Here is a 25,882-nt window from a genome sequence, read left to right on the forward strand (position 1 = left end):
CAGAGAGGATACCTGTCTGGCTGTGGGATGAGGTGTGCGGAGGAGACTTCAACATTTGTGGTTGATTGAGGATAACCTCTCCTCCGAAGGACACACTATTGCGTTTGCGTAGTCTAGAGTTGCACCTAAGTAGTGAATTCTCGGAGTTGGATTGAGAATGGACTTCTTGTAGTTGACATGCAGACCCAACTGACTTAGCACCCAAATGCAGGATTGTAGGTGTTCTTTCAGAAGACTGGGAGAAGCATTCGTGAGTAGCCAGTGGTCTAGATATGGATATACAAAATGTCTTTGCTTCCATAGAAAAGCTGCCACCACCGCCATTCATTTGGAAAATGTGCGGGGGCTGACTTGAGTCCGAAAGAGAGGACTTTGTACTGGAAGTGCTCTGACGCTACCTGGAACTGCAGACATTTCTGGTGCTTTCAGGAAATCAGGATATGAAAGTAAGCGTCCTGAAGGTCTATGGAGCACATCCAGTCTCCTTGATGAAGTTGAGGAACAATCTGGTGTAGTGTCAACATCCTGAATCTTTCTTTGAGGACAAACTTGTTTAAGAGTCTGAAATAGAGTACTGGCCTGTACTCTTTGGTTCTGCCTTTATTTAGGGCGAAGAAGTAACAGGAATAAATCCCCTGTTGATGTTGAACCCAGGGAACTTTTCTGATGGCCTGCTTTTGTAACAGGATGGATATATCTGCCCAAAGTAGCTTTTGGTGATGGACTGATGATCTTCAAGGCGGTATAGTCGGTGGAGGGTACTTGAATCTGATTGAGTACCCAATCCGCACAATATTGAGCACCCAATTGTCCTTTGTGATTTTGGGCCACTCGTCCAGATGAAACATGATACTTCCCCCCCACCAGAGTGGAAAACAGAGCTGGAGGAAGCAAGCTCTCACTGCTTTGACTGCTGTTAAGCAGAGGGGGTTGTATGTCTGGAAGCCCCTCGCCCAGGTCGTCGCTGATGATAGTGGGATTGAGAATGGTGTTGTTGCGATTGAACCCTTTGTTGGTATTAGCAAATGCAATAAGGACGGTATTGGCGTCTGAAATCTTTACGTTTTTACAGGCCCACTGCATTCAGGGTGTCAAGTTTGGACTTCATTCTGGACATCTTATCTGTGTGAGTGCCGAAGAGTGAGGTTCCATTAAAGAGTAGATTTAGGATCCTGTGTTGGACCTCAGGCTTTAGGCCCGCAAGTCTCGGCCATGAGGAGCGCCTAGCGTAGATGACATGTGAATAGCCATAAGCTGCAAGATCTGACGCATCGGCTGCTGCACTTATAACCTGGTTCACAACGAGTCCTCCTTCTTGTAGGATCTCCTGGAAATCCTGCTGGTCTACTTTTGGCAGTTTGTCCGTGAAGCTTGAGAGGGAGTTCTACAGTGATCGGTCATATCTACCCAGTAGTGCAGAGGCGCAAGAGGCCGAGGTGCCACACATTCGCTTCCCAAGAGAGTCCATTGACTTGCTGTCTTTGTCAGGTGGGACTGTGGAGGAGCACACACCTGTGTGCACTTTTCTTGCTGCTGCCACTATGGAAGAGTCCGTGGGGGTCGGACCTCAGGAACAGTGGATCCTGGTCTGGGGCTCTGAACTTTTTGATTATGCGCAGTGGCACTGATCCTATTGATGAAGGAGTGAGAAAAGTATGAAGGGCCGGTTCCAGTAGTCCAGGTACCAAGGGAAGCAGTGATGGTGGGTTTCAAAGAGGATTAACGCCGAAGTGGTCGTAGACGGTATCTCAATGTTTAGTTTTGCAGCCCCCCTACATAGAACCTCGTTGAATTTGATGATGTTGTCCAGTGGTGACACTCTGGCAGGAGGAGTGGCAGACAAAGTAGGGGAATAGTCTCCCACCAAGAAATTGTCTGTAGACCATGATGGAGATCTAACTCTATGCTCCCAAGGCCTTGTGAATTGGGAGTGTCTGGATCTAGTCGGAGAACGCCTGAGAGGAGTTTGTGACCGATGTCTTGGAGACTGAGATTGTTGCCGTCTTGTAAATTCCCAAGGAAACCTTGTGGCAGGTGTAGGAGGATGCACCTCTCTACCGGATGTTTGAGAGGGGGAATATATTTGGGAATAGTCTGACCCTGGACTGCGCCTTGGCACTCTCCACTCTTTCGCACTTTTCAGCCACCTTAAGGAGATCGGCGTGATCTGCACAATTCTCAGGCCATGAGAAGATGATGGGCTCTTGGACGTCGACCGTCTCAACGTCTCTTCCTGAGACTCCATCGCTTGAATTTCCCTCGAAATCAAAGTATCTCTCGAGGTCAGTATAGGTGAACGAGCCAATCTGTCTTTTTGCCAGTGAAGACGTGTGGGAGGACAGTGCACTCAACGTCAATCTTCTTGACATCGATTGTCTTCGCCGTGACGTCCTCGTGTAGTTGAGGCTCTAGGTGCCGAGTTTCCCGGACTCGCAGTTAGTGCCTTTGACGACGGTGGTGTCTTCGGTGATGGCGGTGTCTTCGATGTCGGTGGCGCTTTCGACGTCGGTGGAGGAGACCTTGACAGCAACCGCCCATGTCTGTACGGCAGGTATGACTTCGATGTGGAGTGTCTGTGCTCTGTCGGAGTTGAAGCGGACCTGGACCGTCAACGAGGAACAGTCGACGTCGGTCAGTGAATGGTTGACGCTTGAAGTCTAGACTTACACTTACTTGCCTTTGACAGGCCTAGCGTCGACCGCGTCATCGGCTAGTGTTCCTTCGACGTCAACCGCGGTCTTCATGTCACTTGGAAGCAGACGGTGAGCATAGAGGTATCTTCGGCTTTGATCTTCTCTCCATCGATGGCAAAGCTGACCAATAACTTCTTTTTTCACCTCTTTTTCTATGCTCAGACCGTACTCGAGAGGATGGCTCTTTAGAAGGCTGTTTTCCACCTTCCAGGCAAATTGTGGATCCTTTTCCTCTCTGCTGCATTGCATGCAGCTTGATATTTTCCCTGTCCCAAAGGGTCCTTCTGGAGAACTGCTGGCAGTAATAACACGTGGATGGTGAGGACACAATACAGACAGAGTGTGGGTTAAATTTAGCCATTTTCTTTGAACAAGAAGGACACTTGTTAAACAGGGCTTGCATTTCTGACTAAAAAACATATCAGGAAAGTCAGAAAAAAGGTAGAGTATTACAGCTTGTACTAAAAAACGTTGAGTAAGCCAAAAAATCCAACTTCAAAATATCAATTAATGACAAAGTCAAAAACTAACAAGCTCAATGCTCCAGGATTCTCACAGAAGGAGTCGGAAAAAAGAACCGACCTAACTGTCACCTGTGTGGCATAATGGGAGCCTCGAGGTCTTGGAGGTCTTAAAGGCACGGCACCAGTTTTTTAATATGTGTTTTCATATACAGCCTGTGGGCTAAATTGCCTGCTAATACCTTGCCTTTTCCCTTGAAAATAAAGGCTATGTTCAAACAAGTTAAGAGTACATTTCTCTATGTCATGGAAATGTTGCATAGATAAGTTTTATTTTAAATGAAAAAATACAATGCAATATTGGCAATTTTTAGCCTACTTTGGTGGTTTGGGCTGCATGTATGCGTGTATATATTTGTTTTTATGCATATTTGTGTGTGTATGTATATATATATATATATATTTTACGAACTACCAGCCCCAGAATGCTTTAGTGCTATATTACTCACCTGAGTGGGATTGTGTCACTGAAATAAAGGAGGGACAAACGCTGATGTTCGTGTAGCTGGCAGTCATTCAATTGCAGAAAGCCTTTGAGAAAGGGAGATGTCCTGAAACGCGTCAGGCTCTGCTGATGCTGGGAGCATGGGTTTCTTCCCTAAACTGGAGTTTGCTGAGAGTGAGTGCGTCCTGCCTTTGGGTACTTGTGGAACTGAATTAATCACGGCCGACCCGGCTGAAGGATGCACCGCCGCAGAAGTTAGCGGTCCCGCTGCTGGTGAGGTGCATCAGCGGACCTGGACTGTTTAGCATTAAATTTGAACGGGGATGAACTCTGCCTGTGCCCCTGTGATTTTAATTATATTGGATTAAATGGACTGCCTGCAGCCCACTTGGGATATATTTTACGAACTACCAGCCCCAGAATGCTTTAGTGCTGTATTATTCACCTGAGTGATTGTGTCACTGAAATAAAGGAGGGACAAACGCTGATGTTCGTGTAGCTGGCAGTCATTCAATTGCAGAAAGCCTTTGAGAAAGGGAGTTGTCCTGAAACGCGTCAGGCTCTGCTGATGCTGGGAGCATGGGTTTCTTCCCTAAACTGGAGTTTGCGTCCTGCCTTTGGGTACTTGTGGAACTGAATATATATATATTATATATATATATATCTACTGGCGGTCGCCAGTAGATAGTTATAGTTAGGACCGAGTTTCCATAGGAAATCTGAAAATTCTATTTTGAATAACTTTGGCGCCGGTTGACGAATCCTCGCGAAATTTTCAAAACTAATGGGGCGCTCCGTTCAGCTCCTACCCTGAAAGTCTCGGGGTGATTCGTCAAGCGGGGGCCGAGAAAAAAGGGGGGTCCCAAAACGCGTTTTCCCCATGCATTTTTCCATAGGACCTTTAGTCGAAGGTACAGCCCGAACGGCTGAACAGAATTACTTTAAATTTGGCAGAGAGGTAGTCCTCAGCTCAGGCAAGTGCCTTTTGCAGGTCTGGTGTCAATCTGTTCAGTAGTTCCTGAGAAAATCAAAAGTAAAATCATATATATATGTGGGCGGAGCCTAACCACACATCTCATCCTGAGATCTGATTGGCTGTCAGCACTTCATCCAAGAAGTGTTGGCAGCCATCTTGGGACCAATATACATGATAGCACCTCATTAAAAAGCATTGCAGTTAATAGAAGGTTTTAAGACTTTAGTTACATTATAAATCATTTGTTGATGGTACCATACTCATTTTAGGAATTGTGGTATGTTCTAAAGTGATTTCACCATGTGAAAAAGCCTTCTGCTGGGATATCATGATTGAGAGAAAAATATTTTCTCATGCTTTTCCCACAGAGGTTTGGAAGGTGATCTATAAGCTAAACTGAGAGCTTATTTTCTGTAAATTCACATTATCTTTCTCAGTCATGTGAGAATGAAGTCTGACATTCTTAGTAAAACATGTACATCCAACAAGGGCAGAGACTGTCAGTTGATTCCTTTGTGTTCTACTGCAGCTTCCCAGAGTGTTCCAAAGAACAACTAGAGAGCTAACAGTCCTACTTATGATAAACGTATGGCACACCTGAAGCCATCTTGCTTGGATTAAAGTGGTAACTCTTAAAACATTTAATTTAAAAAGGAACAAAATGAGGGGGTTCATTTTTCCATAACAAGTATGATTAGTGCTGCAGAAAGAAAAACTAGGGCACATTTTGACTTCTGAAATCCTCTTTTATTTCATGCACTTTCAATACCAGCAGCAGTTTTCCCTGGTGAGCAGTAGCTTTACTACAGTGATCTAATGAGCAAAACGAGTGCTAACATTCTGAATTTATGGCAAATGTGTGACACATCTGAATGCCTTCTTGATGGAATCAAAGTAAAATGCTGAAAGTATTTCCAACTGAGGAGACTGCAGTAAATGAGGAAATTAGGAAACTTCATAACAAATAAGTCTCCCAAGATGGCCACCAGAGACAAAAGAGCACAAATGTAGCCCAAATATCACCCAGATGTAGCCCAAGTATAGCCCAATGACAGAATGTCCCAGAGTGTTCTTAAAAACAACTAGAGCGCTTACTGTCTTCATTATGACAAAAGTATGGCACACCTGAAGCCATCTTGATTGGAATAAACTGGTAACACTTAAAACATTTAATTTAAAAAGGAACACAATGAGGGGGTTCATTTTGCCATAGAAATTATGATTAATGCTGAAGAAAGAAAATGAGGGCACATTTTGAGTGACTTCTCAAATCCTCTTCTATTTCATTAAAAAATTCTGACATGCAGACTGAAACATGCCCTTTTAATACCAGGAGCAGACTTCCATGGTGAACAGTAGTTTTACTACAGTGATCTAATGAGCAACTAGAGTGCTAACTTTCAGAATTTATGGCAAATGTGTGACATATCTGAATACCTTCATGATGGAATCAAAGTAAAAAACTGAAAGCATTTCCTACTAAGGAGACTGCAGTACATGAGGAAATTAGGAAACTTCATAACAAATAAATCTCCCAAGATGGCCACCGGAGACTAAAGAGCCCAAATGTAGCTCAAAATCACCCAGATGTAGCCCAAATATAGCCCAATAACAGAAGTGTGCAAAACACTTATTATTTTGTGTTTTTGCAGTGTTCTAAAGTGCAGACTTGTCAGGTATTGGAGTGCTTTACATGAGCATTGGTTACATCACACAAGAACAAATTCATTTTGGTTGTAGACATGGGGAGACTAAGTGATTTGACCAGAATCACAGAATGTCGAGCTGAAGCAGAAACTCCAACCTGGTTCCCCAGTTGCAAAGTCTGCAGTTCTGGAAGTAACACCACATCCTCTCCCCTAAGTGCAACATTTAATCAAGTGGTCAACTGGATAAAAAAACATAAAGGTAACAAATAATTTAAAAGTGCTTTGTCGCTATTTGAAAACTCCTTATTTTAGTCTTTTAGAGCACTAACCATAATTTTGATGCCAATAAGACCCTCTCATATATGTAATTTCTAAAGGAAATGCTCTAGGTATTACAGTTTTGATTACATCAAGATGACGTCAGGCGTTCCACACTTTTGTAATAAATATAGAATGTTAGCAATCTAGTTGTTCATTAGGACACTGTTGAGAGGCAGAGGCCAGGGGCACGGACTCTGAAAATTGAAGGCAGGTAGGAGGGTGCAAAGGCAACAATTTAACCACACTGAGCAGGCAGGAAGGGCCGTGGCAGCACAACAGACTATGGAGGGCAGTGGAAAGGGGGGCAGGGGCAACAAACCAACAATGCAGGACTTGCAAGAGAGGCTGTGGCAATGTAATAGACCATTGTGGGCAGAAGGAAGAGGCAATGGTAGTACAACCATACATGCCAACAGACCCGATTCAGCCAGGAAACGTCCAATGTTTTTGAGCTCAGATGGGCTTTATTTGATCTGTCTCCTGTCTACAATCTCCTCTTTTTCAATGTAACTCAAAGGGGAAAATCAATACCCCAGTTTTTTTTCAAAATCTCCCTCTTACCAAGTTCAAAATGTTCGCAAGTATGGTACATTGAATCATGGAAGGAAATGGGGTAGGGACATGGACTTGGATAACAGAGGACAGGAGGGACATGGAGAGGTGCACCAAACTGACCCTGCAGGGCAGGCATCAGGGTTTGCAGAAGCACAATACACCACACAGGGCATGCGGGACGGGAGTGCAGCACAACAATCCATAGAAAGCAAGAGGGAGGGGACAGGACCATGCACATGGACAACAGAGAACAGAGGGGCAAGAGGCAATGGTAGCTAGCTGACCATAATGGACAGACAGGAGAGAAAGCTGCAGCATAACAGACCATAAAGGGCAGGAGGGACGGATCAGGGGCATTACAATGGAACAGACAAGCCAGGAGGGAGAGAGTAGGGGTCTGCACATGTAAACAGAGGGCTGGGGGCAAGGGGGCACGGCAGGAGCAGCAAGATAGCCATGGAGGTCAGGCAGGATGGGCACTAGAAGCAAGATACACCATGAAGAGCAACAGTGAGACCGTGATGGCATACACACAGACCATGGAGGGAAGGTGGGAGGGGGTCAGGGGCAGCTAACTGACCACACAGGGAAGGTGGGAGGGGCCATGGCAGCACAGAAGACCATGCATGGCAAGTGGGAGGGTTAGTGGCAGCACAATGGCTATGATGGGCAAGAAGGAGGGTGCAGGGGCATGCACAAAGGACGATGGAGGATAGAAGGGAGGGTCAGGACCTGTGCACAGACAAGAAAGTTCAGGGGAAGGGGCCTCACAACAGACCGCACGGGGCAGGCAGGAGGAGCAGTTGCAGCACAACAGACCAGGGAGGGCAGAAGGGTGTGGCAGTACAATGGATCATGTAGGAGAGGAGGAAGAGGATAGGGGCATGGCATGTGGACAGGCAGGGTGGAGGTGGCAGGGACAGGTTACAGTCATCTGACAATGCTAGGCAGGTGGGAGGGGGGTGGCAGCTCAACAGAACATTCAGAGTAGATAGGAGTGGCAGGTCCATGGAACATGGTGGGCAAAAAGGATGGAGCAGGGGCATGCACAAAGACATCGGAGGGCAGGGGGAAGGAGAATAGGGGCAGCAAGCTAAGCACAGAGTTTAAGCAGGAGGTCAATGATGGGGCATAGAATTGGGCAATGGAGGGCAGGAGGAGGGGACTGGTACATCATACTAAATTGAGGGCAGTGGCAGCACATCAGACCATGCATGGCAGGAGGGAGGAGGCTAGTCCATGGATTCACAGAGGATAGGGAGGAGGGGGATGGGGCAGCAAGCTAACTGTTCAGAGAAGGCGGGTATTAGGAACTTTATTGTTTTTAAAACGTGTGTCTGTGCGAACTACTTAAAATATGAACAAGTATGCAGCATAATCTCACTTTTATTCAGGAAGAAGAGGACGTTTGTGACTGTGACTCCGGGCTCACTTGGCAGAAACACCCCCTGACCCTCCACCCCCTATCGCAAAATGTAATGCCCGTGAAAAGGGTAGGTGAACACAGTGTTTTATAGAACATAGTCCTGAGAGCAAGATTGAAAATGAAAACTAGATATAGTGTATGGTATAAACTATGCACCAAAAAGTGTGATATAAGATGAACCGGGTGTGAAATATAATATGCAATACATTGTGCGCAATGACAGATTCATTGGAGAGCGCGAGATAGCACAGGCACTAGCGCTTGCTATGCGATGTGCGCCTTGGAGTGTAATATGCACAGGGCAGTGTTGTGTAACCTAACTAGTCTCTAAAGTTGTAATATAAAATACGTGCTGGGGAGTGTAACGTTGCATATGCACTGTGACAAAGATATGGATCCCAGATTGTAACATGTATGGCATAGCACTGTGCGTTATAACATAGGCATCGAGGAAGGCACGTTAGATGGGGCAATATAACCCGTGCGAAGACAAGTGTGGCATGACATATTCACGGGGTGGTGTTACAGTGCACATGGGCTAGAGAGTGTCATAGCATATGCACTAGCTGGTGGAATACAACACAGAGGTGTGTGGCACTCGGCAGGCAACGGTGGATGTAACACAGCATTAGGCTCTGCCAGGAGCGCGCTGTGACTCAAATAAAATAAAAAGTATTACACATCCGGCAGTGGATGTGTGTTTTATTAACCGTGAGGGGGGTTTCTTACATAGTTTTGGTCGAATTTTTGTCGAATCCCCTTTGAATGGCTTGGTGTACATGTGTATTAAATGTGCCCGTCAATAGCTACCCATGTTTGTATAAATAAACGACAAAGGTGTCTACCGGGATTAGGCACGGTAGGGCATCAGACATGTCAGAGCTTCACTAGTGGTGTAAATACATTCCACGTGGATTCATTGTATGCATAGTCGCCTTTTAATGAATATCACTCAAATCGTCATGGTGATAGGTACGTACGGTTTGTCCAGCATGTCCTAGGTGTGTCTATAAATATATATTTTTAAAAAATAATAAAAAACAGTGGCCGGCCCTGGGGATTGGGGTAAAAATATATAATTAGGAGACAGGCCCTGGGGGATGGGGTCATCAGGGCCAATAAATTAGAATAAGAAGGGGAACTACACAGCCCCCCTTCTTAAAAAATTAAAATAAATACAAGACTGGCATCGTGCCGGAGGCCACGCCCCCTCCTTGCAGCACTCTGCAAACGCGCCCCCTGGCGAGTTGTAAGTTGGGGAACTAATTCCTCTTCAATACTGAGGGTCCCTGAGGGCCAACTAGCCCAACAGGCATCTCCAGTATGCGCCAGGGAGCTGCACTGCAGACAGGTGTTCTGAGGCCAAGCCCCTTTTTACACCTCTCTGCAACGCAGCTCTGTGGCGCTTACTGGAGGTACCTAGTGGTCTAGTTTGACCCTAGGGACCCTTAGGATTCAAGGGGACTTAATCTCTCAACTTAGAACAGCCACAGGGCGCGTTTACACAGTGGTGAAGGGAGGGGACGGGGCCTGAGGTGACGTGTGCAAACACGCACTATGGCACGTTTTAAATTGGGGATATAATTTCCCTTCAATACTGAGGGCCCCTGGGGGCTAACTAGCCCACCAAGTGCTTCCAGTAAGCGCCACTGAGCTGCATTGCAGAGAGGTGGTCCAGGCTGTGCCACTTTTTACACCTCTCTGCAACGCAGCTCTGTGGCACTTACTGGAGGTACCTAGTGGGCTAGTTGGACCCTAGGGACCCTCAGGATTCAAATGAACTTAATCTTCCAACTAAAAACGGACACAGGGCATGTTTACACAGTGGTGAAGGGAGGGGACGGGGCCTGAGTTAACGTGTGCAAAAACGCCCTGTGGCCTGTTTTAAGAGGTAGTTTTAATCCCCCTGCCCTATTATATACTAGGGGCTTACAGAGGAGGTCATGCTAATCACAGGGGGACCCCAACGCATAATGTTCCCTAGTGTATGTAGGTGTTTTCACTGTATTCTAAGTGTCTTTTAACATAGCACTGGCTCTAGGACTGGTTAGTCAGACTCAGTTACCACCAGTATCCGTCTGAAAAAGTTGAGGGTACAGGATGATTTTGCAACAAGGATTCTTTCTGCTCTTCTTTTTGTTCTTTCTGCACGTTATCCTTCTTCCTGCACTTTTCTTCGTCTTTGAGGACTTCTGTTGCTTCTTTCTGCATTTCTTTTTTTTCTTTCTGTGCATGTTTTTCTTCTTTCTTCACATGTCCTATCTTTGTAGGTCTAGTTAGAAATTAGCATTTAAAAAACCTTTGAAATTCACAGAAAAAACCATAGGTTTCAGGCACATTATAGTTAGGAATTAGCATTTAAAAAACCTCAGAAATTCACTGAAAAAACCATAGGTTTCAGGGGTGTTATAGTTAGCTGGACTTTTCACTTGTACAAAACCATTGAAATTCCCCCGTTATAGTTAGTTCAGCTAACTATAACTCGCGCGCCCGCAATGCACTGCTGATGACGTCACATATTACATCACTCATGATATGGTCAGTGACATCACTCATGACATCACTGATGACATCTCAAATGACATCACTGATGACATCACTGATGACATCACTGATGACATCATCCTTGTGATAGAGTGGCAGACCTCCTCTCACCCTAATATAACCTTTGATACACACATTCAAAAATAGAGACTAAAATTTTCAGAACAATGGACATACCAATACCAGTTACAACAACCTCTTCAGTAATTCTAAGATCCACATACACATCCACTCATTCACCAACAGTCCTATACAGTCACTCATACATGTACTCACTCATCATATGTACTCATACACCTATACATCCTGTTACACAATGCCACTCATCCATAGAGTTACTCACACACATAGTCACTCATGCTAATAAAGAATCAAACATACATTTACTTGCATATACAGTTATACACAAACCACCACACTTACTTCTACAGCAACTTACACATACTTAGTCTTTTAAACAATCACTTATAGAAACACATACTTATTCATACAGGAACTCTTTCAATCTCTCACTCTCACATATACTCACTTATATACACCAATAGTCACATATACTAGTTTAAAACATATGTAGTTACTCATAAAGACACTACTGAGACAGTCATTCACTCACTAACACACCCATACACACACTCATTCACCCATACAGTCCTGCACACATGCTGTCTTCAACACATACAAACAGTGAGTCACTCATTCATGCACCTATGCACTACGTAATACCCCCACCGAACCATGCAGACACTCAGACTGATACTCAAAAAACCAACTAATAACCTATATAGACACCCATGTAGCTACTCACCAACCCATGCAGCCACTTATACACAAAGTGAGAGACTGATACAGATATTTACATATTTAAACATTACTCACTAAGCCATGTATTCACTATGATACACTTAATCAGTCAGTTACACAATCAATTTTTCAAAAACAAATCATCCATTTAGACACTTATATACCCATTTATTCTTCCATCGACCTTGAGATATACATATATAAAACATATTTAATTTTCAGAAAAACAGACATTCACTGGATGATGTAATCAGTGATGTCATCAGTGATGTCATTTCTATCTCGGCGTGGATGGCACTGTGCTAATCCTATGCTTAAAGATTTTGATAGAAAAACAGACATTTGAGGTGAGCAGATCTAGAGTGTCGCTGGTGTTGAGAGTGCTCCATACAGGAGCTGCTTTCCACCTAAACTTGAGAACTACCCAGAGTTCTCTGCTTCTTTTTTGCATAATTTATTCGTCACTCTATGCCTGAAAGGGTATTTCTTTGACTTATACTGGGTGCTCCCTTGTGTCTGGACAAAGCTATACCTCTCTGAAGAGCTCTAATTAGAGCGAAACACTGTGTCAGGGGTTGCTTTTACTCATTTCAGGTTGGCTTGATTGGTATTTTACCAACTCAAAGCTGTAATACTGTGCCTGGAGTGGTAATTGGCTTTTGTCATTTTACAGCTCGGCAAGGACAGCACTGTGCTAGTCCTATGCTTAAAGACTTTGCTGTACAAATGGCAAAAGACTTTGTCCTTTTCTATCTCGGTGTGGATGGCACTGTGCTAATCCTATGCTTAAAGATTTTGATAGGAAAACAGACATTTGAGGTGAGCAGATCTAGAGTGTCGCTGGTGTTGAGAGTGCTCCATACAGGAGCTGCTTTCCACCTAAACTTGAGAACTACCCAGAGTTCTCTGCTTCTTTTTTGCATATATATATATATATATATACATACAAACACACAAATGTGTATTTTTATATATGCTCCGGGGTCCCCGCATAGGGGTGGGACTATTCAGTGCCTATGACTATTTAGGAGTATCCCCTGGTAGAGAACCCTTGTTGAGTGCCCCTCACCAGCATAAAAGGGGCAGATGGGGAGCCATTTGTACGAATGCAAGCAATGAGCTGAGAATATAGAAGTCATATTAGAGACGTAAATCTGTGCATGAGGCCCAGTAGTTTTTGGAGAGCAGCATACAGGACGGGCCACACGAGGGAATCGATGCCTTTTCCGCATCGAGGAAGGCCACAGCTGCGAGGATGTCCAGAGAGATGCGGTTTAACACTGAAATGAGCGTGCGTAAATGTATAGATGTGGACCGGTGCGGAACAAACCCTGATTGGAAAGAGAAGATGACTGCTTCCAGGAGGAAGGGGTTGAAAAACCTTGAAACGCGTCGGCTGCAGAAATGAAATGTGGCATACGATGGCAGACTGCATTTTTAAGCCGGTAGGCAGAGCCAAGTCGAGTGCGCTCCCAAAGCACAGGGCGCTTTTGGTGAACATAAATTACGCGGTGGTCCGACCGCGGGGAGCTGCACCATTGTTGGCTGAAAAAATGACAATCAGCGTTACAAGGCTACCGTTTTGCAATTGACATTACTGGATTTGCACTTTGCTCTACATGCGAAATTAGCCTGCCAGAATGAGCTGCACCTACTATAGGTATTAAAATAAATGAAAATATAAAAATGAACATCTGAACTTACTTAAGGAAAAGTGTCTTTCTCGCACTAAAGACTCGATGTCCCATCATGCAACTGACTTGAATAAATTGTATCCGCCCACTGAGGGCTGTCATCTTGCTAAATAAATTGATGGAAACGCAACAGCTGCGAGCCTCAGATGTCCTTTTTTGAATTGCCCAGGAAGAAGGGATTGAAAAACCTTGAAACGCGTCGGCAGCAGAAATGAAATGTGGCACACGATGGCAGACTGCATTTTTAAGCCGGTAGGCAGAGCAAAGTCGAGTGCGCTCCCAAAGCACAGGGCGCTTTTGGTGAACATATATATATATATATATATATATATATATACATACAAACACACAAATGTGTATTTTTATATATGCTCCGGGGTCCCCGCATAGGGGCGGGACTATTCAGTGCTTATGACTATGTAGGAGTATCCCCTGGTAGAGAACCCTTGTTGAGTGCCCCTCACCAGCATAAAAGGGGCAGATAGGGAACCATTAGTACGAATGCAAGCAATGGGCTGAGAATATAGAAGTCATATTAGAGACGTAAATCTGTGCATGAGGCCCAGTAGTTTTTGGAGAGCAGCATACAGGACAGGCCACACGAGGGAATCAAGGCCTTTTCCGCATCGAGGAAGGCCACAGCTGCGATGATGTCCAGAGAGATGCGGTTTAACACTGAAATGAGCGTGCGTAAATGTATAGATGTGGACCGGTGCGGAACATACCCTGATTGGAAAGAGAAGATGACTGCTTCCAGGAGAAGAGACAGTGGAGTTGCAAGCACCTTATCAAGGATCTTAAATATCAAAGTTCAATAAAGAAAGCGATCTGTACCATTGGCATCTCAGTGGGTCTTTGTCAGGTTTCTCCAGCAGGACTATAATCGCCTTGCACATTGAGGTGGGGAGTGTTCCAGCATCTACAGACTCTGCTTAGAGTTCCAACAAATGAGGGGCTAAGAGATGCTTATGTGTTTTGTAAAATAGGCTCATGAGCCTATCTGAGCCCGGGGCTTTAGACACATCCATAGAGTATATGGCAATGATCATTTCCTCGACTGAGACTGGTTCACTGAGGAATTGCTACTGCAGAGAGGTAAGCCAACCATGGCCACCTTCGACAAATATGTCATCTCAGCCACCACCACAGTGTTGCGGGAGGCATAGTGTTGAGTGTAGTAAAGCCGCAGTTCCACTAAAATCATGTTATTGTCGGAAGCGAAGGCGCGGTCCTCAAGAATAAGCTCTGAAATATACTCATTCCGCCTCTGGGGCCAGAGGAGGTGGGCCAGTGTGCGGCCTGGGTGCTCTCCCTCGCCGTATCGACTGGACTGTGCAAGTTCACATAACACCTCCAGTGCCACTGCTCGCTGGTGCATAACATCGGCCTCGGGAGTGCCTGAGGAAGCTGCATATGAGCAGCTTAAAGTGGACTCCACTCGCTCCAAGGAGTGATGAGTCACGTAATATCCTGCTCTGTTTGCCTATTGCTATTCCCCTAATGTATGCCTTAAAGGCCTCCCATAAGGTGGCCTGAGAAGAAACAGACCCCACATTCAGAGCAACGTAATCTATGATGTGAGTACGCAGTTCATCTTGAAACACCCAGTTGGTGAGGGCCGAAGTGGGGAAATGCAATTGTTTCGACACACTGCCAGGGAACGGGAGGCACAGGGACATGCCAACCGGGTCATGGTCCGAAGGCGTGCGGAGTAGACACTGCAACTCTACTAGCCACTGGAGTGTAGGAAGCGAAAGAAGTCAGGAATTGAGGCACGACCAAATATTGTGGGGTGCCGAGTAGAAGGTGTGGCCAGGAGAGCCGCATGCTAATGGCATCACGCATCCCTGAGGAAATGAGACACACACATCACGCAAAATCTGCGTGGTATGCGGCTTAGTACTCGGGCAAGTAAATGTGGATTCCAGTGCCGGGTTAATAGGTAAGTTGAAATCACCCCCCAACCACTATGTGATCAATGTTTGCCCTGTCTAGGATCCCAGCCAGAGTAAGGAAGAAATCCAGGAGTCCATGTTGGGGGCATGTACGGTGAGTAGCAGAACGGGGCGGTTTGCTAGGCAGTCCGTGTCAGACACATACCTCCCATCAGCATCAGAGAAGCGGTCTATGGGGGAAAAGTGGACCGAGTGATGTATCAGAATGCACCCCCTCCGGAATACGTGCTGTAGGAAGCGAAGTACCTATGAGGGCCCCAGGTCATGGTATAGGTCACAGGAGAAATTGGGGGACAGATGGGTTTCCAGAAGGAATGCAATTTTTGACACTGTGCCTCACCAGATATTGTAGGGCCTGCTTGCCTTTACGGGGATTATTTATGCCCCTTGTGTTTCATGTCATGAAAGGGTTCTCAAGACCGCTAGTCGCAGCGGTACGTGTGAGCATGGACTGGTAAAGTCATGTAGGGCATGTATAATGCATCTTAGCTGTAAATCTCGATGTGTGTTGCATAAAAATTCAAACATGGAAAAACTCCCAGAACCCCACTTCCCACCCCCATCCCAGGCAATAAACAGCCAGGTGACATCCCAAGATAGAACAAGAAAGAGAAAATACCCCAACAAGGAAGAAAACCATGAGGGCGAGCAATGCCCCGACGACCAGTCTCCATTTGCAGTGTGATAATAACAAGTATGAGGCAGAATGTCACAAACAGCAATCCCAAATTTGTCAGGTCCCCCAAGAGAGGCCCTGCCACAGCGAGTCCTGAGGCTCAGTGTTTATGTGCTCAGCAGGCCGCGGCAGACGCAGGGGATATGGCAGTCAAGTGGCACATGGTACTCAGGAAGATATCGGCTCCAGTCGCAGAAAACCACCCCCCAGGATACAGTGTCACCCACCAAATTCGCGACGTAGGGTGCAGGGTGGCAGCAGCAGCATCCAAGACAGCAGAAGTCAAGGGGATTGTTCCTTCCGTTGTGGACAGTTCCAAGCTGGCCACGGTCTGCGAGGAGAGGGCCGCGGAGAGCCACCGGGTTTGTTCTAATCCTTGGCTAGGGTGTCAGCAGGATTGTTAAATATACAAGACCTTCCATGCACATCCACAAGAGCGCGCTGGGTACAGCATACCATAGCGTAGGCCCAGTTCTCTGAGGGATGCCTCGGCATATTTGCAGTGTGCCTCCTGACCATCAAGATGAAGTCAGAGTATAACGAGATGGAAGAACGCTGGTAATGGACATGGCCCCGCTCCCGCGCCAGACCTGCCTCTGTCCCTCAAATTTAGTTGTCTGGCAATTATGGGGCACGGTGTTGCTCCAGGCAGTGGTCGGGACCCCAAGGATCTATGTGCGCGTTCCACCATGAAGGCAGTGGAAATGGCCAAACAGATTCACAAGTAGCTGCTCCATGAAGTCGTCCATTTTACCTGTGGCCGAGGACTCCGCGACCCCAACAATGCGTAGATTGTTGCGGCGTGACCTAGCCTCCAAATCTTAATTCTTCAGGGCAATAGTCTTTACTTGGCATTCAAGTTTATCCACCCGCTTATTCATTGTGGCGATTCCATTTTCCAGCGATGAAGCATCCTCCTTAGCTCCCTCAATCCTGGCCTGCTGGCGGTCGATAGGCCATGCCAATCAATCTGCTCGATATCGCACTTAATGCTAGCATCCATGGCCTTAAAGCCCACCCGGATTTAGGACATCAAGGCCTCCATGATAGCGGCTGGGCTAGATCCAGGGGGCCTCCCATCCTCCTCACAACCCCCAGCGTACTCAAAAGGATGCTTACGCTGTTTGGGGTCTGTTTCAACCCATGTCACAGGAGCAGTGGGAGACGCACAAGGAGGGGGGGAGCCAATTACCAACATTGTTGGTAAGCAAGCCAAGTTGTTGTCCCCAACTAGAGATGGGTGGCCCCAGCAGAGCAACGCCCCCCACAGGGAGTCCAGATCCACAGGCCCCTATCACAAACACCCAAAACCCCCGCAATCATTTGAGGAGTGCAATCATACATTCAGTCCCAGCCGCAGGGCCGTGGGGGCCCCAAGGAAGCAGCCGCAGAGGTAAGTACACACAGGACGCAAGTATGGGGGGCAGGCTAAATCACAATCCCCCATAGGTCACCTCCTGCGAAAATATGTAAAGAGGCCAATAAGGGAGGGTGGGTGGTAGACAGGTGCCTGCAGTGAACAGGCCTGGGGGTGGCACCAGCGTCGCAGTTTCAGAGGAGATGTTAGACCTTACTGCCTCACACTCCCCCACCCCACCGCCCGCTGCTCTCATAGGACTATCAAGGGCGCAGGATCTGAGCCCCGAGTCCTATCAGGGGGCAGCAATCCGGCCTCCACTGAGTCCAGGCCCCAGGGTCAGGCCCGCAGCTCAGTCAGCCTCCCGCTGTGATGCAGGGATGAAACAATGAGGCAACGTCACAGGCCACGGGATGGGTAGATGAGTCCCCCAGTGGGTGCTGCCAATGCCAAGAAGCGGACAGCAAGGTCCAGAGTCAGGCTAAGGATTGGGCGGGGCTCGGCAGCCCAGGCCTCAGGCTTACCTGGGGCCTCTGTCGCTGCGGGCCCTCCGAGGAAGGCTCAGTACCGACACACCACTCTGCTAGGCTCACCGGGGCTGCCACCTCAAGGAAGGATTCCACACCCCGACTGTGCCCGCGACCCCCCAGTAGCACCCGCCGGTCTGCAGATAGCCAGACGGCCGCTGGTAGGGGACTATCCTGTCATAGAGGGAGACCGGTTCACGGAGCTTCAGTGCCATGCAGTCATCTTGGTCGCAGTCCTGGCCATGCCCCAAAATAGATATTCAAGTTCTTTGAATATTGTTTCCTCAAAACAAATATAGACAAAGAATGGAGCAAACACACAACCACATTTCCTTCTGCGCTTCTCAAATGAAGAACCTTTCCAATGCTCAATAATTTTTAAATGTAGAATTGGTTTTGCTTACCAGTTCCTTTGTGACGAACACCGCAAGTTTCATATAATATGCCACTTGAATAGGAGATTCTCTTACCTGAAAAAGCAAGCAAACAGATCTGATTATTAAAGATATATTAATGGATGTCAGAAAAAGTAAGTCATGTTGACTTTAAGAAGGTTAGAGATTTGCGGAATTAGTGGCACCGAACTTCCTACATTAGTCAGACAAGTATGTAACCATCACCTGTAAAAGGCCATTACAGATGACCTAAAGGTGTTTTATTTTCTATTTGAATCATTCAAGTAATAGAAGAAATAGGAAACAATCAAAAATGTCAATATTTGTTAGAGGTAATTTCAGATTTCCAGTCAAACAAATAGGTACATTTCTATTATTCGAACCTATAACCAGCATTTCTAAGAAGCAGTACCATATTTAGACGTCACAGCATGGTCTTTCTACACATACTAGAAATGAAAGCATGACTTCTAGAATGCCCTCCATAGTTATGAACTGTTTGGTGTAAATATGTACTTTGGGCTAATGAATCTGCAATTAGGTAACGGGAGTGCCCAGTAAAGTTTATAATACCAGAGCTACAAAGCAAGCATTACAAACAAGTGGCTGGTTGCAGGTTCTTCTGAAAAGCAACATTTTTATAAAACAAATTGGTAAAGCAAATATATCCTGGCTAACCTGTTAATTTGTTCTTTGTAGTGGATCTATAAGCAAATAGCACACATAAAGGTACCTATACACATGCAGACAACATACAGCTCATAAAGGGTACAAATGGGAAAAAAAGCTTGATGCTCTAACTGAAGTAACAAAGACAGAGGATTATATACAAGAAGAATATAGCAACAGACATTTCCCTTAGAGAGATAGCCTTCATTAGTTAATCTAAAGAACTAATAGGCCCAATCCTCACACTGCAAAGCAATCTTGAAGTTATGCAAGCCTGGTAGAGTAACAATCATAAAATATTCTCTCTTGTAGGTATCCCCCTTCTTGAATTATATATGTTTCTTTGTTCAGGTATATGTTTCAAATATAAATGCACATTTATTCATGTCATTATTCATGGTAACGCGATCATTAAGCCTGCTTGAATAAATTAATATTTTTGTACAATCTGAATAACCTTTTCCAGTGATTTTAAATAAAGAACAAGGCTTTAATAAAAACGGATCTCCTGATGTTACATTTATTGTTTTTAACAAAAAGACAAGGTTTCACAGAACGTAAGTAAGTGACTAGATGCAAGGGCTTTACTACTAATTCTTTAGTTTGGAAATGTTGAACAATGTTCTGAATTATTATATATACTATAACATAGTGTTATGAGATTGTCAGGAACTTCATACCAGGAAATTGAGAATGAGCATCTTACAGACGCCGTAATCATTCATTCATTCAATAAATTTTATTCAGTCCTCAAGCCAAAAAAAAGTACAAGTACATGTATGCAGCCATATGTTTTTTTTGTTTTTTTTAAATATAATGAAAACCCTCGCAAAACATAAAAACACAATTTGATCCTTACAAGGATAATCCCTTGTTTCCATCTTAAAAATTGTACAATTATTGTTGTAAAACTGCCAGGTATTCATTTCGGAAAACATAATACAAGGGTGCAGCGAAATAATTAAAACTATATTATTAAAAATGAAGCAAATAAACTAATTTAAATGTGCTGCCATTGACGTAAAAGAATATAAAACCAAAGCATAAAAAGTTCGCTCAGTGGCAGGATTTCATCGTAATCACATTTGATTCTCTCACCATCCTTATCTGGCCGTATTAAGATCGGGTCGGACTTGGGCTATTGGCCTTCCTTCTAATTCCCCACATATGACCCAGGAACTTAACGATTGCGCACACAAATAAGGGCCTGGTGTCTGTTTTTAGTATGCGCAAAGCAGCACCAGGGTCGTGAGTTCAAAGTTGCTCGCAAATGGGAATTAACCATTTAGTCCTAGGGTTTGTGTATGCCGGCAGGCAAAGAAAACATGGCCTATTGTTTCGATCAGGGCAGAGCAGCAAGGGCAGCATTTAATCTTGACAGCGTTACATACCAACCAGTTTGTGAATGAATGTACAGGCAAAGAGCCATGCCTAAATTGTATGTATAATTTTCTATTGCCCGGCACCTTGAGAAAATCAAGATAAGCTTCCAGGAAACAGCTAAATTTAAAATCCATAAATTACTCAGATAGTCTGCCCCACTTGTTGTCCCTGAATTCATTCTGCTCTATCCAGTCCCAATACAACACTTTAATTTGTTTCTTAGTGAGAAGTGGTGGACAATTAACGCTGGGCCCCATTAACCCAATTCTTGTGATGAGGTTTCTAACGTATTTAATCCATCCTATTTTGCTCGATGTATCCAGAGACCAAACCTCATCAAAGGCGGCTGTGTACTGAGACAATTCTGGGGTGGAAACAAGCCTCTCCAAGAATAGAAGGTGGAGAAACTTCACATGGTCTTGACTGGTTTAATACCCATATCAAGCTTCAAGGGGCGGAGTGGTGTGCTTGGGAAGGGACACTATTTCCTAAGAAACTTGTTCTCAGTCGCTATGAGGTCATTCAGTTTTTCAAAGCCCCATAAAGGGCACTACTTACAGCCTTACTTTTGTATAGTTCCACAGCTGGTGCAACTGGTTTTGTGTAGGAGCGACAATGCTCCTTCCTTAGAGCCCCATTTACCTGAGAGAATTTAAGGTAGGTCTTATTAAGGTGTTGTTTCCAGGCCATATCTTCAGACAATTTAATGCCCAAATAGTCGAAGTTGGTCACTCTCTCTTAAGGGGTATTATTTAAGGTTAGGCACACTTTGAAGGATTTATGGCGATTCAGCAACATCAGTTTAGTCTTTAAGGTATTTATTTCAAGGTCCCTCTCGTCGCAGAAGGTCTTGAATCGATTTAATAGACTTTCTAGCCCCATGGGTGTTTTGGAGACGAGAAGGGCATAGTCTGCAAAAAGAAGAGTTGTGATTTTCTGGTTCCCGACAGAAGGGACATCCGCTGGAGTTGCTGATAAAAATTCCACCACTTGGTTGATATATAGAGAAAACAATGTTGGTGCCAGGACACAGCCCTGGCGGACCCCGCACATGATTTCAACAGGATCGGTGACTTGGCCTTGGCCCCCCATCTCAACCTGTTGCAATTCTCTGCATGGAGCTTTATGAGTAGTGTCAGGATTTCCAAGGGCATACCCATCTCCTTAAGCACCTGCCAGAGCTTGTTCCTGGGCACAAAGTAAAACGCTGACTTCAGATCTATAAAGGCGACAAAGACTCCCCTTGCCCAGTAATACCACCTTCCAATAAAGAAGAAGGAAACGGAAAACCTGATCGATTGTTCCCGTTTTCTGACAAAACCCTGCTTGGAGTGGGGACAGGATATGATTCTCAACCATCCAGTCTTGTATCTTCACTAGGAGAGAATGGCAGAATACCTTTTGGACGCAATCGATCAAGATGACAGGCCGATAGTAGGCCGGATTGCTCCTGTGGCCCTTTTTAAAAATTTGGATCACTTCAGCTCGCTTTCACGTTTTTGGAATGGGGGCCCCCCGGCAATGTTGTTGGAAAGTACCATTATGTAAGAAGCCTAGTTGTCCTTGTCAGAACGGAAGAGATCTCCCGGGATCCTGTCCGGTCCAGATGCTTTGGCAGGTACAATTGCCTTTATGGGGGCCAGGATTTCCTTCTTAGTGAAGGAAAGCCTCGATGTAAAATGGGGTAGGTCAAGAGGAGATAACCCTAAGTCGTAGCTGGTGATGTTCACAAGGCCGGCTCCTCCATTAGGGCGGAGGAGCATCACGCCCACTGCTTTCTTACAGTGCGAGAAGCACAAACATAAAATGCTATTTTAAATACCATTTTATGTTTCTGCTTCCCTCCTGTGAGAAAGCAAAAGGGTATGCCTGGTTGGGGGCTAGGATCGGGGAGGAGTGGCTTGCCCAATGCTGTGGCCCATGACTGTTTGGTCGGCCCTCTGGGGCCTACCAAACCAGGCATGTGCACTCTGGATTTTCTCTATATGGACTGCATGCAGCCTACATAGAGAAAATGGCCTCCCCATAGGCGCGTGGCTGGACGCCGTCCTCACCAATCACAACGCTACCATTGCAGCGTTGTGATTGGTTTAGGGGAGGGAGGCAGCATGAAAACGCGGGACCCAGTCAGGAGTGGAGGTGGTGCGGGACCCGGTAAGGTACGTTTTCTTATTTTTTTTAAATTTCCCCCTGCAACCCCACCCACCAGCACCCCAGATCCGTGAGTCATGCCAGCCGACTGGTCTGGAACAAAAAGAAAAAGCTATCTCTTGAATGACCTTTGATAAAATATGAAACACGTTGACTTTGCGCTATTTTGCTTTAGAAAAAGAGCAGACCGACTTTTCACGAAATCTAGTTTAATCTTTCCAATTTTACAGTGAGGAAAACGTTGTCTGCTCCTCTCCTTAACACGTAACCTCACCAAATGTAGAGCAGATCACTTTAATCTATCTTTTGCTAGGGTGCAAATTCTGCTTCAGTTCCTATGAAGCAGGCAGACAACAGTGCAAAGGAGCATTTGCTTTGAGTTTGCACCAGTGCAAAGTGTGTGTATGACTGAGATCATTTCGGCCTTGTCCCCGCCACATTCCTTGCCCTCTTTTCTTTTCTTAGACCCTGCAGCTCTCCCTCCCTCGCAGCGCTGTGAAGCGGAGTTTGGGTGGCATAAAGCGTCCCCAGCTCACGAGCGGTTCACGGGGGAGGGAGGGGGAAAAAATTGTGATCAGCCTGGGGCCTAGCTGGGCCTGGGACCCAGGCCGCCTTTCACAGGTTGGCAGTAGCCGTCCGCCGGCCTCTGATAAAACTATCTGGTGGCCTCAGACCCACAGGGGTCCTCCATGCCCAGGAGTCAGATTTTCACAGGTCACCTTGTGCGCCCCATTCCTCTCTGCGCTTCCTTCAGACCTGCCCTGGATTCTGGCCCCTAGTTCTGGCAGTGCTTTAAATGGGAAAAAATAAGTGCTCCTGAGAAGCAAAGCGGCATCTACCCTTTGTTAGAGGAGATAAACAACCGGAGCCTGCAGTGCCATCTATTAGGGTACCGGTACTCTCACTGGCTAATGAGAAGTGCCGGTACTGAGGGCCAGAAAATTCAGAAGTGCCGGTACTCAGTACCGGTGAGTACCAGCTCATTTAAAGCACTGAGTTCTGGTGAGGGTCTGTGGCAATGCCTGGTTCATGGACACAGTGCATTCTGGGAGATGTGAAGCCAGGCCCGGGACTCTAAACTTCGGGCCGGGGCAGAGTCACATTTACCTCTCTCCTCATCCGCACTAACTCGCCCTCCTTGTCTTGACCTACGTTCCTATTGCGCTGCTCTCCCCGCTCTAGTTCCCCTGCCCTGGCGACTTTTCTGCTTTCTGCGCACCCACCCTCTCTTTGGCTTTCTGTTCTCTCTGTTTCTATCAGACGCCGTAGTTCTCACTACCTTTTACCCCCTACCCCACCTCCTTCTTACCTTTCACTCCCCCACCCCCTTCTTAACTTTCACTCCCCACCCCCTTCTTAACTTTCGCTCCCCCACCCCCTTATCAACTTTCACTTCCCCCATCGCCTTAACCCCCTTAACTTTTACTCCCTGCCCCCTTCTTAACTTTCATTCCCCCCCACCACCTTCTTGACTTTCCATTTCTCCCCCTCGGTCTAACGGGCTCTCTGTCTACACCCATTCTGTCCTCTACCTTTGCCCCCTCTCTAACTCTTGTTGCCTACCTTGACCTCTCCCCCTCTTCCTCAATCCCCATGTTACCCACCGTCACATCTTTCCCTCTGGCAGTCAGCGCTTTGCATGGACCTTATTTGCAAAGCAAAGCAGCAGACAGCGCCTGGATGCTAGGAGGGGAGATTAGAGTGGGGTCAGACACACAACCCCCTTTTTCAGAGCGGATCAGTAGAGATTTGACCATTTTTAAATTTGCCTTTTTAGGCAGAGTCTAACGCAGCGCGCACATGCTACACTGCGAGGCTTCTTGTATCTACTCTGTGTGGGTCTGACTCCTCCCACGCATTGGATTGGCTTTGGCGTGTGTCTTTTTAGGATCAAAGCCTACAAATGGCTAAAGGTGGGTGCATGTCCCACCTCTTCTGAAAGGCTCACTCCCACGGTGTTTTGCTGCGGGAGCAAGCAGCGGTACAGCAGGGCGGCAGCTGCAGTGCCTCCTTGTCTCCGTGTGCCTTATTTTATTCCTACGTAAAGTGCCGTGCTGCTTATGGTGACTTCACGAGAACTCGTGTTTCCGAGCTCCAACAGCCCTGAAAATCTTTTTTGAGAGGTGCCACAGTATGTGTAAACAGAACAGGACATAGTAGGATGCGGTGCTTTTTAGGTCTCTGCCTGACGTCAGCAGCACATGCGCTGCTCTCGTCATACGATACTTCTTGGAATCGATACGATTCCAGAAGCCTCGTCACAGCTCTGCCTTCAGCTTTCATTTGTGTGCGTCGTTTGGCGTCACAAATTATGCCAAAGGCAGTGCAATGATTGCACTGAAGGCATGTCCATCATTCCTTGTTGCTACCCTGTCTCCTTTTAGGCACGCCCACTGGGATTGGATCGTTTACGGGCGGATTTACACTCTTTTCTTTAAAGGACTCGAAGCACTATTTTTTTCTCATTGGCAGCGCCGTCCACACGCTTGTAATGGCCGCTGACAGCCTCTCCTGCTTCAGCCTCCAACCCTTGCAAAATGTGGAATTCTGCTGTTTACTAGCCTCTCCTACTTCAGCCACCCACCCTCGCAAAATGTGGAATTCTGCTGCTTACTTTAAACTATTCAGCGTGGCGCCCATTTCATGAGCGCCGTGCCTATGTTTTTTGTGTGACTTCTTCTCACTTAATGGCAGAGCCGAGTCACTAGCTCTTCACAGCACAGATGGTCTGCCTTTCAGTGCTCCGCTCGGAACTTAGCTGTGCCATTATTTTAATATCCACTTTGAGCAGCGTCTGTTTACTTCCCCCTCCCCTTATCTCTGTGGACCACGTTGCCCCATTAAAAGCACCCCCCCCCGCGCCTCCGGATGCCTCCTTGGTATTAGTGTGGCTTGCCAGGAAATGTAGTGGAGTGGGGCGCTATGGCGCCCTGAGTTTCACCACACATGAACAGAGCTATATTTCTGATTTCTAGGGCCACGGTGTATCTCCTTGCCGGTGGCCCTCTGTGGTGCAGGCTCTCCTAGTAGAGCAAAGGGACTTCTACAGCGCAGTGCCGCTGCATGCAGCCCGACAAAGTTAATCTCTGGGCTCCGAAAGTGTTCTGCCTCCTCCATGTTGCTGACATCAGCAGGGTCTTCTAG

At 46.3% G+C, this 25,882-nt stretch overlaps 1 protein-coding gene across 1 annotated transcript in view; it reads right to left on the minus strand.

Moving 5' to 3' along the window:
• Positions 1–25,882, minus strand: part of LOC146784520 (disintegrin and metalloproteinase domain-containing protein 9-like) — a 1,652,657-nt gene that overhangs the window by 1,231,807 nt on the left and 394,968 nt on the right. Inside the window, exon 7 of the mRNA XM_085632972.1 lies at positions 18,545–18,610. Coding sequence (XP_085489098.1) covers positions 18,545–18,610 — 66 coding nt within the window. The remainder of the gene's footprint in view (positions 1–18,544; positions 18,611–25,882) is intronic.

The sequence above is a fragment of the Triturus cristatus genome, chromosome 11 (assembly GCF_964204655.1).
Source record: "Triturus cristatus chromosome 11, aTriCri1.1, whole genome shotgun sequence".
Lineage (NCBI taxonomy): Eukaryota > Metazoa > Chordata > Amphibia > Caudata > Salamandridae > Triturus > Triturus cristatus.